This window comes from Emys orbicularis, chromosome 1, assembly GCF_028017835.1.
Source record: "Emys orbicularis isolate rEmyOrb1 chromosome 1, rEmyOrb1.hap1, whole genome shotgun sequence".
Taxonomy (NCBI): domain Eukaryota; kingdom Metazoa; phylum Chordata; order Testudines; family Emydidae; genus Emys; species Emys orbicularis.
This window is the reverse complement of record NC_088683.1, coordinates 223,653,239-223,667,405: the sequence shown is the minus strand read 5'-3', so window position 1 is coordinate 223,667,405 and position 14,167 is coordinate 223,653,239. Positions and strand designations below refer to the sequence as shown.

The 14,167-nt window shown below is 44.1% G+C and overlaps 1 protein-coding gene across 1 annotated transcript in view; it reads left to right on the top strand.

Annotated features, from left to right (window-relative positions):
* The window catches only part of POLA1 (DNA polymerase alpha 1, catalytic subunit), a 329,016-nt gene that overhangs the window by 145,189 nt on the left and 169,660 nt on the right, over window positions 1–14,167 (top strand). The window contains exons 29-31 of the mRNA XM_065423293.1: window positions 3,091–3,296; window positions 5,281–5,413; window positions 11,752–11,883. Of these exons, the coding sequence (XP_065279365.1) occupies window positions 3,091–3,296; window positions 5,281–5,413; window positions 11,752–11,883 (471 nt within the window). The remainder of the gene's footprint in view (window positions 1–3,090; window positions 3,297–5,280; window positions 5,414–11,751; window positions 11,884–14,167) is intronic.

Sequence of the window (14,167 nt, the reverse complement as noted above, 5' to 3'; positions counted from 1 at the left end):
CTCCTGTCAGTAAGCCTCAGAGCAGATTGCTCCCTTCAATATCCTCCCTTGAGGCTGCAATACCGCTTCACTTCTCCTTCAAGGAAGTGATTAAGGATAAATGGAACAAGCCTGATCAGGGCAGCATATTAACAAGAGTGGCCTCAGGCTCTATAACATTCAAGAATCAAAGGGCTCTATTGTTGAGATACTGAAGGTTGACGCCACTGTAGCGTTCCTTGCCAGGGATATGGTTATTCCCTCAGAAGGGGAGTTCTACCCAAAAGAACCCACGGATAGAAAGATGGAAAGTGTAGACGCGATACATCGATCCCCGATCACTCTCCTGTCGACTGCTGAACTCCAGCTCAGCGAGAGGCGGAAGCAAAGTCGACGGGGGAGCGGCGGCCGTCGATCCCGTGCCGCGAGGACGCGAAGTAAGTGATTCTAAGTCGATCGAAGATGCGTTGACTTCAGCTACGCTCTTCTCGTAGCTGAAGTTGCGTATCTTAGATCGATTCCCCCCCCACACACGCCCCCAGTGTAGACCAGGCCTTATAGCATAGTTGGCCTCAGGACCTACTTGTGTATCTACCATTTCCAGTATTGGGGAAGGCAGTCCAGAAAATAAAATGAGAACAGGCAATGGTAATTCTGATAACTCATTGTTGGCCAAGGAGACCTGTGTTCTCAAACCTGATAAAGCTGAAACTGGAGCACCCATTCCTGCTTCTGTGAACATCCTTTTGAAGGTTCTCTTCTTCATCCTGACTGAAGTGGCTTCAACTAAAAGCCTAGCTATTGAGAGGGAAACACTAGAAAGCTCAGTCTGTCCTCCATAGTCAGTAAGATATTGCTTTCATCTAGGAGAGGATAGATACTAAAAGCGTACTCCTGTATCTGATCCGGATTCAACATCTGGTGCCAAGAGCACAATGCAAATCCCAGAAAACAGCCATTCTGTACATCCTTCAAGAAGTCCTAGACAGGCCTTCAGCCCGGTATCATTATGTTTCAGGTTTCTGTCTTTAGTACGGTGCTATTTGCAGGATCCTCCTGGGCAGACAATCCACAGGTAGACAGATTCCTTCAAGCATTCTGGTTAGCCAGATTGGTGGGCAGGCCACTCTTCCCGAAATGGGACCTTCATAATCCTCTCTATATATGTTCACTGTTCATTACTTTCCAGATGTCAAGAGTTGTGGGACATGCTGGGCTGCAGAATGGAAAATTTCTTAGCAATGATTTCCTTTCTGCAGCACTGTCTCCCACAATTCTATCCACCTTGGATGGCTTATGAGTCAAGGCTCAGATATTAAGTGAAGTCGTTGCCATATGACTGTCTTCCTTGGTCTGATGTCCACAGATACTTTGTTATCTCTGGAATATGTGTCAATGATGTGCAAGTTTTACAGTTTAGGAATAATTCATCTGGCAGCAGGTGGAACCAGAGGGGGCATGGGAGACTGTGCAGCATCAAAATTCTGATCTACCTCTGTGAGCCTCGGAGAGAAGAGAGCAGCGTGGATATCCAGAATGGTGGGAAATGCTGATAGCAGAAAGAAAATTATCAACCACAATTTTCTGTGCCTTAATATAAGCCAACATGCCATACAAATACCTACAATCAGTGTAAGGTTATCTAGTCCATCTCTCATCCAATGTAGCATCGTATATTTACTAGTCTCGTTCTAAGTGTGCCTAGCTTCAGCCACTTCCCAGAAGAGATTACACTGGTTAATAGATCTCATTATCGGGAAAATTTCCTTGCTTTTCAGCATACACTTTTCCTTTCTTAATTTCATTCTGTTACTACTTACATGCTGTTTAATTCTTCGTCATGTCGGTTATCAATTTTTTGAAGTCCAATGGAAATTGTTAGTTAAAGTCCAATCTCAAGATATTTAAAACTAGACTGGAAAACTATGAAAGAAATTCTAGGAATAATCCTACCTTGGCATGGGTGTGGCTGTGACCAAATAGCTCCTGTCCATATCTAACTTCTGTGAGACTGAACAAGGAGAGAGGACTTTCCACTCAGTGGGAGAAGGGGGAAGAATCAAGACATCAGTAAATGAAAATTAAGGGGGTATGGGAAGCAGTCAGAACAGGTTTCGGGGGAGTGAATGATGCAAAGATGCATTGTGAAAGAAGTGAAAAGAGAAATGATGTGAGGAAAGACGGGAAGCTCCTGACCAGCCAGCATGGGAACCAGGACCCAAGCTTGTTTTCTAAGCTAAACACATTTGTGTGTTCCTAGATTTTATTTTTTTCCTTTGAAGGGGCGATGAGAGAAAAGAGGGAAATTTCATCTTTTGCCCAACAGAAAGATAGCAACCCAAGCCTTACCTCACACTTCTGTAGTCAAGTGAGATGGGTCCCAGTTCTAGAAACTACACACAAAGGGGGAGGGTGGGAGATAGGAAAAAGGGGAGTATTTCATCTTTTCCCAGAAGAGTTCAGGTTATTCTGTGAAAGCCAGCACCCAGTATATTTTATTTATTATTTATTTAGAAAAGCAACACACACAAAAACAACCAAGCATGGGCTGCTCGCTCAGTTCCTCCCCAATATTCACAAACAATATTTATTTTGACACCATCCTGCTTGTCCAGGAATGCAGCTATAGCACAGTAGCCACCGTCTACCTGGAATTGGACTTTTTATATCTGCTTCTAGTCATTAGGTTCAGCTGCTCCTGTTTCCGTCCCCAGGCTTCCTCTAAGCTCTGCTCCTCTGGGTTCAAAGTTCTCTCTGCTCAGGCAGACATTGCCTGTTTTTGAGTTAGAAACTGGGCTGAGGTGGAACCATAACTATGAGAGGACCTTTTTTAGAATCCTGAAAGGTCTGTACTGTTCATCACACCGAATTGTAAACCCCTGAAAAACATGCTCCATGCTGGAAATAATGTCATAACCTTAACTGTAATGGTAGTTAATAAGTACTACTATACTGAAGACATCTGTCCAATCTATAAAATTATGTCTATATAAGCACACAACATAGAGTATGACTGCTATGCAACTTCAGCCTGATGCATGTATTGTTAAAAGTAATGTGTGTTCATAATTACTGAGATGTTGCATTTGGTTTAATGATAATGTATCACAGATTAAAAGTGAAGTGAACAAGCTGTACAAATTGTTGGAGATTGATATTGATGGGGTCTTCAAGTCCCTGCTACTGTTAAAGAAAAAGAAATATGCTGCTCTGACAGTGGAGCCAACAGGAGATGGGAAATATGTTACCAAACAGGAATTGAAAGGATTGGACATAGTCCGAAGAGACTGGTGTGACCTTGCAAAAGAAACTGGAAAGTGAGTTTTGCTTTTAATATTGACTATTTTCATCTTATGCTGTACGACTCTTGAAAAATACACAATCTTCATTAACATTTTTTTTTTTTTTTTTTAAATAAATGGAGATATCCCATCTCCTAGAACTGGAAGGGACCTTGAAAGGTCATTGAGTCCAGCCCCCTGCCTTCACTAGCAGGACCAAGTACTGATTTTGCCCCAGATCCCTAAGTGGCCCCCCTCAAGGATTGAACTCACAACCCTGGGTTTAGCAGGCCAATGCTCAAACCACTGAGCTATCCCTCCCCCCCATGTGAACTGCTAGATGTTGCTAATGCCTCCCTCACAGGAAAAATGTTGCTACTGTTTATAGCCAAGTGTTCAGGTTCTAAGTGATTGCCATATGTGAGGTGAGGAAGGAATTTTTCCTTAAATCAGATTGGCAGTGCCAGTGACCTTGGGGTTTTTTCATCTTCTTCTGCAGCATGGGGTGCAGGTCACTTGCTGGGATTACCTGGGTATATCTCAATCAGTTCCCTGCCATTGCAGTGGCCTTGGGCATTGGTGCACTTTGGTCCCTTCTATTCTCCTCTTGTGACCCATAATGCTATTCTCTCCTGAAGGCCGTCACCTAATTTCAGTTGTTGGGTTTGGTGTGCAGGTGCTGGGCAGTGTTGGTGGCCTGTGATATATAGGAGGTCAGACTAGATTATCTGGTGGCCCATTCAGGTCTTTAAACTCTGACTCTAACTCCTGTATTAAGTACAGAAAGTGCTTTAACTAATTTTTAAAAGGACTCAGAACAGCCTATCAAAATATTGAAAGATTTTAAGCCAGTAACAGATTATATGTGTTTACTTAAAAAGCTCTATTTTTACTGTCTGTTGGTCTCACTTTCTTGTAAATCTTAAATTTGCATTTCCTCTGAAGCAATTAGATATATAGTACAATAAACCTGAATTCAGGAATTGTGAGAAATGTATGTCTACTCACATGTTTTATCATTGATTTGGGTTCTTAGGTTGAGAATTTTGAAGGTGTAGGGAGTTTGATACTACACCTTAGCAAATTACAGCTTTAAAGAGTTGTTAATAAATGTTAAGCTTGCAGAAGCACTCAAAATGGAAGATGTGGTCACTGTCCTGAAGATCCCTTTTGTCATTCATTTAGATCCTTTTATTTGTAAAAGAAGATGGTATGTGGTATCAATGATTATTTGATTTATTGGCATTTACTATGTGCAGCATTATATGGAGCCTCTCTTGCACTCAACTTTTACAGAGATTATACAATTAGTACTAAAGAGAGAATACTTTTGATTGGGCAGAGAGGTGGTCATCTTATGGCTGAATCAATTTGTATTGCATACAGCCTCTTGGAAAATATTAGTTTTAAATAAATTATGGCTCCAAATGTACCCAGAAATTGATGCCTCTTTATCTGTAAATATACACTACACACTTGCTTACTATTCTTAACTGTTGTGTTTTCTAAGAAAAGATGCACCATAATAGAAACAAATTTCCCCAAGTTAGGAATGTATTAGTAATTAAAGCTATACAAATGTTTGTCAGTGTTCTTCAGTGACTAAGTACTGCAGCTGGCAGACCCTCTGTATACATTTTTCCAGAAATAGGCAGGAAGTTAGTGAGCAGATTTCATATTCAAATTTTCTCTCATTTTGGATACCTGTTGTGGATTAGTAAATGTCAAAACACCACTTGGGTGGGTGAGGGGAACATTAGAAATGCATTGGGTCCATCATTTAAAGTAGTTTCAAGATTAAATAATTGAAATTTGAAGTATCCTAATAAAATAATTAAAGCATGTGAGAGATCATGGGAAAAGTGTTAATAATTTTGAGGTAAACTTTGTCCTCAGTTTGCTTGTAGTTTTTAGAGGTAACAAAGAGAGAGATGCACATATTTACTGTGGTGTTTTTAAAATACTAAGATACCCTCTGTATTTTAAAGAAAGTTTTTTGTTTGCTTCTACTTCTTTACAGCTATGTAATTGGTCAGATTCTTTCTGACCAGTCCCGAGACACAATTGTGGAAAACATTCAAAGACGACTAATAGAAATTGGCGAAAATGTGATAAATGGCAGAGTCCCAATAAGTCAATTTGAAATCAACAAGGTAAATGGTATCACTCATCAGCTACTGCTAAGATTTTCAGGTTTCTTTTTTCCCCCCTAAAACCTTTTTGCAAGACTTCTCTGTTTAAAGATGCTGTAGTATATATGTGCTGTTCACCAAACTCAGGCAAGGGATGGACAGTCATAAATGATTTCTTCATGCATTTGATATGATATTACCAGGGTTTTTAGTTTGTCTTTCTGATCAATGATCCAGAACTAGTGCTGGGAAAAGTTTTTAATGGTTCCTGGAAATATTGATACTGGTCCACCTCTCTGATTAGGCTACGTCAGAAGAGAAAATGTCTATTCCCCCTCTATTTTTAACTTGATTCTTTCTTTTAGATTTATCACTCTTACACTTCTGTTCCTTTCATTTTCCCTGGCACTAGCACTTGGGCCCCAATTCAGCAAGGGACTTAAGCAATATGCCTGACTTGAAGCCTATGAATAATCCTGTTTAATTTCTATTGTGATATTCCCTAGGAGCCTCAGCCATGGACCAGGACCCCACTGTGCTAGGTGCTGTACAAACACCCAACAAAAAGATGGTCCCTGCCCCAAAGAGCTTACAATCTAAGTAAGAAAGGCAATGGGACTATTCGTGTTTAAAGTTAGGCATGTGCTGAAGTACCTTGCTGAATGAGGATCCTCGTGTGCGTCTCACTTTTTCAGAGTCCCAAATCTGATTTGTTTTTGTTTTGTTTTTTTGGTCTGTGAGGCCATGCTCCAAAAATAGTGTGATAGAATGTACTTTCTTTGCCACAGCTGAGAACATTGTCTCCCAGGCCATTACTTTAATTATTTTAAACGTGGAACATAAACATAAATGGAAAAGAATCAAAAAGTTATTTTCACTATAGAGTATGTCCAGAAGTCCAGTATAAATTGTTGGGTTCTCCCTCTCTAAGGCACAGAGACTGGAGCTGAAATTAATTCTGATGCCCCTTCTGGGACTTTTTTTCTTTCTTTGTTAATAAAGCTTCTCTCTTCCCATTGGAGGCTTATGAAAAGACTCTTCTCTCCCAGCTTTGCCACAGTATAATAGTGCCCCTTCTCTGTTGGGCAACTCTCTGGTCCTCAAGAAAATATAAACAAAGTAGTAATGAAAATCACACACTTTCATGTCCGCGCTTGTGGAGTCAACTGTTTTGTGGTTCATTGACAGCTGTTCCTTTATTACCTCATCTGTCTTTTCTTGAGGACCAGTATGACTACAATCATTTCAAACCAGTTTTCCGTTAAAAATGAATGCCATTGGAGATATCTCCCATTCTTCTTCGAGTGCTTGCTCATGTCAATTCCATTCTAGGTGTGCGTGCCCACGTGCACGGTCGTCGGAGATTTTTGCCTTAGCGGTATCCGTAGGGTTGGCAGTGGCCCCCCCCTTGAATGCCGCTCTCATGTGTCGGTATATCAGGTGCCGCTGGCCCTACGCCCTCTCAGTTCCTTCTTATCGCCTGTGGTGGTTAGTCAGAGTGCCTTTCCTTGCATTGCAAGGGCTAGCGATTTCGTTTCTACTGACTTTGAGCCTTAGGGCCTTGTAAATAGTTTGTTTATAGTAGTTAGTGTTAAGTGTAGTTAGAAGTTAGAGTCCCAGCAGGGACTTCGCTCCAGGCGGGGCATGCCCTGGTCTCCCGGGTTTAAGCCCTGCATGGACTGAAACAGGCCTACGCCTGTAAGTGACCCCTATAGCAGCTGCCTCAAGTGCTTGGGGGAATCACACATGAATGAATGCTGTATTTGTAAAAGCTTTCAGCCCAGGACTCAGAAGGAGCGGGATATTAGTTTGCGGGCTCTCCTCATGGAGTCCTTTGCTCAGCTTCCGAGCCGTCCCGCCAAGACTCACCTAGTACCTCGGCCTCAATGCGCAGTGCACCCCCGGCACCGGGTTTTGCCTGGCACCAATCCCCGTCGCTGGTGCCCAAAAAGAAAACTAGAAAGCACAGCTCCCCGGCTCCAGGCAAGAAGGGCCATAGGTCATCAGGCAAGGGACCCAGTTCAGGCCGCCCGGCCACTCTGGAGCCATGTGTGCATGCCTCCCCGGTCAGGGCCCTTAGCCTCTTAAAAGGTCCACCACCAACTCCCAGGAGTGGTATGGGACCCAATCCCCTGATGGCACCGACGCCTTCCCAAGCTCTGCCGGCGCCGAGAGAGCAGAGGCCTCCGCCCGTGCTGCCGACATGGCACATGCCAAAGGCTCCCCACGAGGGCAAGCCAGCCGTTAAGACCCCTCAGGGGGCAGTGGAGCACTGCTGATCCCCCAAGCCAAGACAGCATTTTCCATCTCCATGCCACAAATCCCCAGAATCACAGTCCAGATCCTCTTGGGCTCACCCTGGGTCACTGGCACTGCAATCGTGGTCCCTGCTGTCTCGATATGGATCGCCTAGAGGGAGGTGCTGGTCTCTGTACTACCAGCACCGTTCACCCTCCCACCAGTCTTCCTTCCGGTGCAGATCTCAGTCGCCTGCCCAGTGGGAGCGCTCCTTGTCATGTCTCTGGTTCCTCCCTGCACCAGCACCAGTCCCCTCGATACTGGCACCGATCTTCTCACTCCAGGCACTGGTCTCTGGTGGCGATGGTCAGCAGGCAGACTTAGGCGTCGATGGGCCCACTGTGGTCACCGGAAGGGGATTCCTCCAGCATGTAAGGGCAGTTCAGCCCCTTGCCCAGACTCCACCGGTGCAATTGGGCACCTGAGGCCATGTTGACATCGACGGTGCCACCTTGCCAGCATGGCCAATGGCCAGCGCACAAGGCTACTCCCTGCAGTTTTCGGCCACCCCTCCTTCCCACCCACCCCCTCTTTCCCGTCCCTCTTCAGGGACTCTTCTCATGAGCAACTCCTCATTCAAGAAGTCGAAAACCTCCTGAACCTGGGGGCGGTGGAGGAGGTCCCTAGGGACATGACAGGAAAGGGGTTCTACTCCCGTTATTTCCTGATCCCATAAACAAAAGGGGGCCTCAGACCTATTCTGGACCTGTGATGCCTCAATAAGTCTCTCAAGAAGTTGAAATTTCGCCTGGTCTCCCTGGCCTCCATCATCCCCTCCCTGGATCTGGGAGACTGGTACACCGCCCTTGACTTGAAGGACGTTTATTTCCATATTCCGAGGTGTCAGATGTTTCCTCCATTTCATAGTGGGCGGACATCATTTCAAATTCACGGCACTCGCCTTTGGCCTCTCATCAGCCCTAAGGGTCTTCACAAAATGTATGGCACCAGTGGCTGCTTACCTGAGACGTCGCGGAGTCCAGGTCTTCCCTTATCTCGAAAATCAGCTCATCAAGGGCAGATCTCGGGAACAAGTACAGAGAAGCTTCAATCTGGTGCTTTCCACCTGCTGCGACCTGGGCCTGTTGATAAACGAGAAAAAATCCACCTTAAAGCCAGCCCAACAAATAGAGTTTGTTGGGGCGGTTCTCTACTTAACGTGACCCAGAGCCTTCCTTCCAGAGGTGTGTTTTCAGGCCATGTCGGACCTGATCTCCCATGTGAAGAACCACCTGGCTCATACCTGCTTGTGGTTATTGGGCCACATGGCCTTCTGTACATACGTGGTCAGTCATGCCTGGCTCCATCTCTGGTCTCTGCAAGCATGGCTGGCGTTGGTTTACATCCCCAACAGGCATGACCTAGACCGGGTGGTCAAGGTGCCGGATCGCATCCTATTGTCCCTGGATTGGTGGATGAATCCCTGGTTGGTGTTACAGGGAGTTTGCTTCGCGGCCCCATCCCGGTCGCTGACCCTGGTCTCTGATGCGTCGGACCTGGGCTGGGGAGCCCACCTGGGCGAACTCAGCATGCAGGGCTACTGGCTGTGAGACGATTTGGCCCTCCATATCAACATCAGGCGGTCAGTATGATCTTCCGAAAGTGGGGGACTCCACAGGTGAACTTGTCAGAACAGGAAATGCCACATGTTCTGTTCACTCCGGGGGATGGAAAGGGTTCCCTGTCAGATGCTTTCTAGCTCCCTGATTGGGGGCCCCGATGTACGCCTTCCCACCAGTGCCGTTGCTCCACAGAGTCCTCATGAAGATCAAACAGGACAGGGCGAAGGTTATCTTGATAGCCCCCGAGTGGCCTCACCAACACGGGTTCGGCACGCTGCTGGACCTTTTGGTAGCCGCCCTGCTGCGGCTACCTCTTTGGCCGGACCTGCTGTCCCAGAACTATGGCAGTCTTCTGCACACAAATCTGGCAGCGTTGCACTTGACAGCATGGTTACTGCATGGAAGACCAGGAATGCTTTGCCCAGGTTCAACAGGTCTTGTTGGGTAGGAGAAAAGCCCTCCACCACAGTGATTTACCTGGCCAAGTAGAAAAGGTTCATGTACTGGGTTTCGGAACGATGTATCCGGGCCGAGCAGGCCTCATTGCAGGTGACTCTGGATTATCTTCTGCACCTCAAGCTCCAGGTCTTGTCCCTGCCATCGATCAGGGTCCACCTGGCCACTATTTCCACCCTCCATTCCAAGGCAGGTTGGCCTTCGCTCACGACATGATGACCTGATTTTTGAAAGGTCTGGAGCATCTCTACCCTCGCATGCGGGACCCTGTCTGTCCCTGGGACTTGAATCTCGTGCTGTCAAGGCTCATAGGGCCTCCCTTCGATCTTCTGGCTTCCTCCTCTCTTCTCCTTCTCTCCTGGAAGTTTTTGTTCTTAGTTGCAGTAACATCTGCCCGCAGTGTGTCTGAGATCTTCTTCAGAACTTCCCTATACTGTATTCTACAAGGATAAGGTCCAACTGCATCCGCACCCGGTGTTCCTGCCCAAGTTTCATACCAGCCAGGACATATACTTACCTGTCTTCTTCCTGAAGCCTCATAAATTGGAAGAGGAATGGAGGTTGAACACCCAGGATGTCAGGAGGGCGCCGCCTTGTACATCCACAGAACAAAGCCGTTTTGCAAGTCAACGCAGCTGTTTATTGCGGTGGCAGACAGGATGAAAGGTCACCTAGTGTCTGCTCAAAGCATTTGGTCTTGAATCATCGCCTGCATCTGCTACCGCTATGAGCTGGCAAAAATGCCTCCACCAGTCAAGGAACACTCCACTAGAGCGCAAGCGTCATCAGCAGCCTTCCTGGCTCGGTGCCAATCCAAGAGATCTGTAGAGCTGCTACCTGGTCATCTGTCCACACGTTTATGTCCTATTATGCACTTACCCAGCAGGCCTGGGATGATGCTGGCTTCGGCAGAGCAGTTCTGCACACTGCAAGACCATCTCCATTGACACTGCTTGTGAGTCACCTAGAATGGAATCGACATGAGCAAGCACTCGAAGAAGGAAAAAATGGTTACCTACCTTTTTGTAACTGTTGTTCTTCCAGATATGTTGCTCATGTCCATTCCATTACCCACCCTCCTACCCTTCTGTCGGAGTTGCCCACAAGAAGGAACTGAGAGGGCGCAGGGCCGGTGGCGCCAGATATACCGATGCATGAGCATGGCACTCAAGGGGGTGCCACAGCCAACCCTACGGATACCTCTAAGGCAGAAATTTACGACGACCGCACATGTGGGAGCACGCACACCTAGAATGGAATAGGCATGAGCAGCACATCTCAAAGAACAACAGTTACCAAAAAGTAGGTAACCATTTTTTTTTAAGTCCTACACACTCCAGTGTTTTGTTTGCCTTTGAAATACTTAGACCTAAATATTAGTTTAAAAGTTATGTTGATGAAGTTGTAGGTGTAGAGAAGGGGATTATTTTTTTTCAAACTCTTTATCTTCATGTGAAGTAATTATGGAATAGAGAGGGGAAATGATTTATTGTAAAATTCTAGTAGTCTTATCTATAGAAATATTGAAACCCTGGTCTACTTCACTACTTCTGTTACAAAGTTTTTAAATAAATATAAATGTGTCGGACACTTAAGATTTTCAAAACTGAAAAAAAAATTAATCTTTCACTGCATTCTTGCACTGTGTATAATATTTCATACTTTGATTAAATCTAATTTTTAACCATTCTGGCTGTCTTTGTGCTTGTTTGAACTTTTGTTAGGGTTCCAATCAGGGTTCTTATTGTGTTTAGCTTTTCAGAAAGTTAATGTATAAAATTCCAGGTTGCTCTTCCAATAATGTTAATTAGGGAGCATGAAAGACTGATACAGAAATCTGAATGTCTGAAAGATATATTTATTATAATGTTATGCTTTGTATTAATGTCATATTTCAAAATTGTTTTCTGGTGAACAGTAGAGGGATGATGAAGACAGCTATTTATAATCTTCTCTCTTTTTTTTTTACTGCAGTGATTTGTCCAGCATTTAATTTGCATTATTCTCAAAGATATGTACCTGTTTTCCCCTTTGATCTCTTAGGCATTGACAAAGGATCCTCAGGATTATCCTGACAAAAAAAGCTTGCCACATGTGCATGTTGCCATGTGGATAAACTCTCAAGGAGGCCGAAAGGTGAAAGCAGGAGATACTGTGTCATATGTGATCTGTCAGGTAAAAAAAATCTTGGTTACGGCTAGATACTATTTAGGAGTTTTGGGGAGAAAATAAAACAAAACAAAAATCCCTCAAACCCTTGAATGGCATTATTCTGTATTTTTAAAGAACGCTATTAAGTAACGTATGCCCTAAATTTGACATAGCTTCATGTACTAGAAGTCCAGAAGGGACCATCGATCATCTAGTCTCACCTCTTGCATAACACAGGCTATAAGACTTCCCTGAATTAATTCCTGTTGGAACCAGAGCAGTCTTTTAGGAAAAATATTCTATCTGGATTTAAAAATTTACAATGATGGAGAATCCACCACAACCCTAGATGAGTTATTCCAATGGTTAATTACCTGTGCTGTTCAAAATTTACACCATCTTTCTAGACTAAATTTGTATAGCTTCAACTTCCAGCCATTGGATCTTGTCATACATTTTTCTACTGAAGACTGAAGAGTCCTATATTATGAAATTTCTATTCTCCATGTAGGTACTTATAAAACTGTCATCAAGTCATGCTATAACTTCCCTTTAGTGAACTAAATAGATTGAGCTCCTTGAATGTGTTGTTATAAGGCATGTTGTCCAGTCTTTTAATCATTCTTTTGGCTCTCCTCTGAACCCTCTCCAGTCTTTCAATATCTTGAAGTGTAGACACCAGAACTGGACATAGTTTTCAGTAGCGGTAGCAACAGTGCCAAACTCAGAGATTAAAATAACCCTTGATATTCCACTGTTTATATATCCAAAGATCACATTAGCCTTTTTGGCTAGCGTGTTTAAGTGGAAGTTTACAGTCATGTGAGTACCCACCATGACTCTACGACTTTTTTCAGAGTCACTGCTTTCCAGAATAGTCCCCCATCCTGTGAGTATGGTCTGCATTCTTGGCTCCTACATCTGACTTTACGGTTGGCCATATTGAAATGCATATTGTTTTCATGTTCCCAATTTACCAAACGATCCAGAGCACTCTATATCAGTGAGCTGTCCTCTTCATTATTTACTACTACCCCAATCTTTGTGTGATCTGCAGACTTTGTGTGATCTGCAGAGATGGTTTTATGTCATAAAAAAAAAAAAAAAAAAATGTTGAACAGCATAGGGTCAAGAACCATTCCTGCAGGACCCCACAAGAAACGTATTTGCGTGATGATGGTTTCCCGTTACATTTACAATTACATTTGAAGACCTATCCATTAGCCAGTTTATCTATTTAATGTGTGCCATTGTTGATTTCTGTATCATTCTAGTTTCTTAATCAAAATGTCATATGGTACCAAGTCCAAATGCCTTACCAAACTCTAAGTATATTACATTAACACTGTTACCTTAACAATATCAACCAAAACTGTAATCTCATCCAAAAAGATATCAAGTTAAACCGGATATATTTTCTGTAAACCCATGTTGATTGACATTAATTATATTACCCTTTTTTAATTTTCTATTTGAGTCCCAAATCAGCCCTTCCATTGTTTTGCCTGGGATCAAAGTCAGGCTGACAGGCCTATAATTACCTTTGTCATCCAGCTTTCCCTTTTTAACTATTGACATGACATTCACTTTCTTCCAGTCCTCTGGAATTTCTCCAGTGTTCAAGACTTACTGAAAATCAAAATTAACCATCTAGTGAACTCCTGGACCAGCTCTTCAAAAAAAAAAAAAAAAACTCTTGGATGCAAATTATCCAGACTTGCTGATTTAAAAAGTAGCTGCTGTTTAACATCCTCCTGAGTTACTGTTGGAATGAAAAGTGTTGTGTCATCATCACATGATATAAATACATCTGGCTTTTCCCCCAAATACAGAACAAGAATATTTACTGTATGCTTCTGTCAATGCAGAAAAGGCAGTCCTATCATTTACATCTAGAAAGGGATAAATATGATTATTAAAGCCCTACCAAATTCACAGTCCATTTTGGTCAGTTTCCCGGCCAGAGGATTTTATAATGGTCAATTTCATGTTTTCAGCTGGTGGGCTCCTAGCAGCAGGGGGAGATCGGACCCATGTCCACAGGCCTCCTCCAGCTGCAGGAACCTTCGGGGCTGCTGCCAGCACTGGAGCTTCGTTTAGCAGGGGGAGGCTCTCGGAGGTGGGCCTGATCTCCCCTCTCCCCCTTGAGAGCTGCCAGGCAAGGAAAGGACAAGTCCTGTCCCTTCCCAGCCTGGCAGGGACTCGCAGCTAGGAGCCCCCTGCTCTTCCCTCTAAGGATTCTGACTTTTTGTTCTCCCACCCTCCACCTAGCTCCCTGGTGGTGGATGCGGTAAATGAGTCAGGTAGG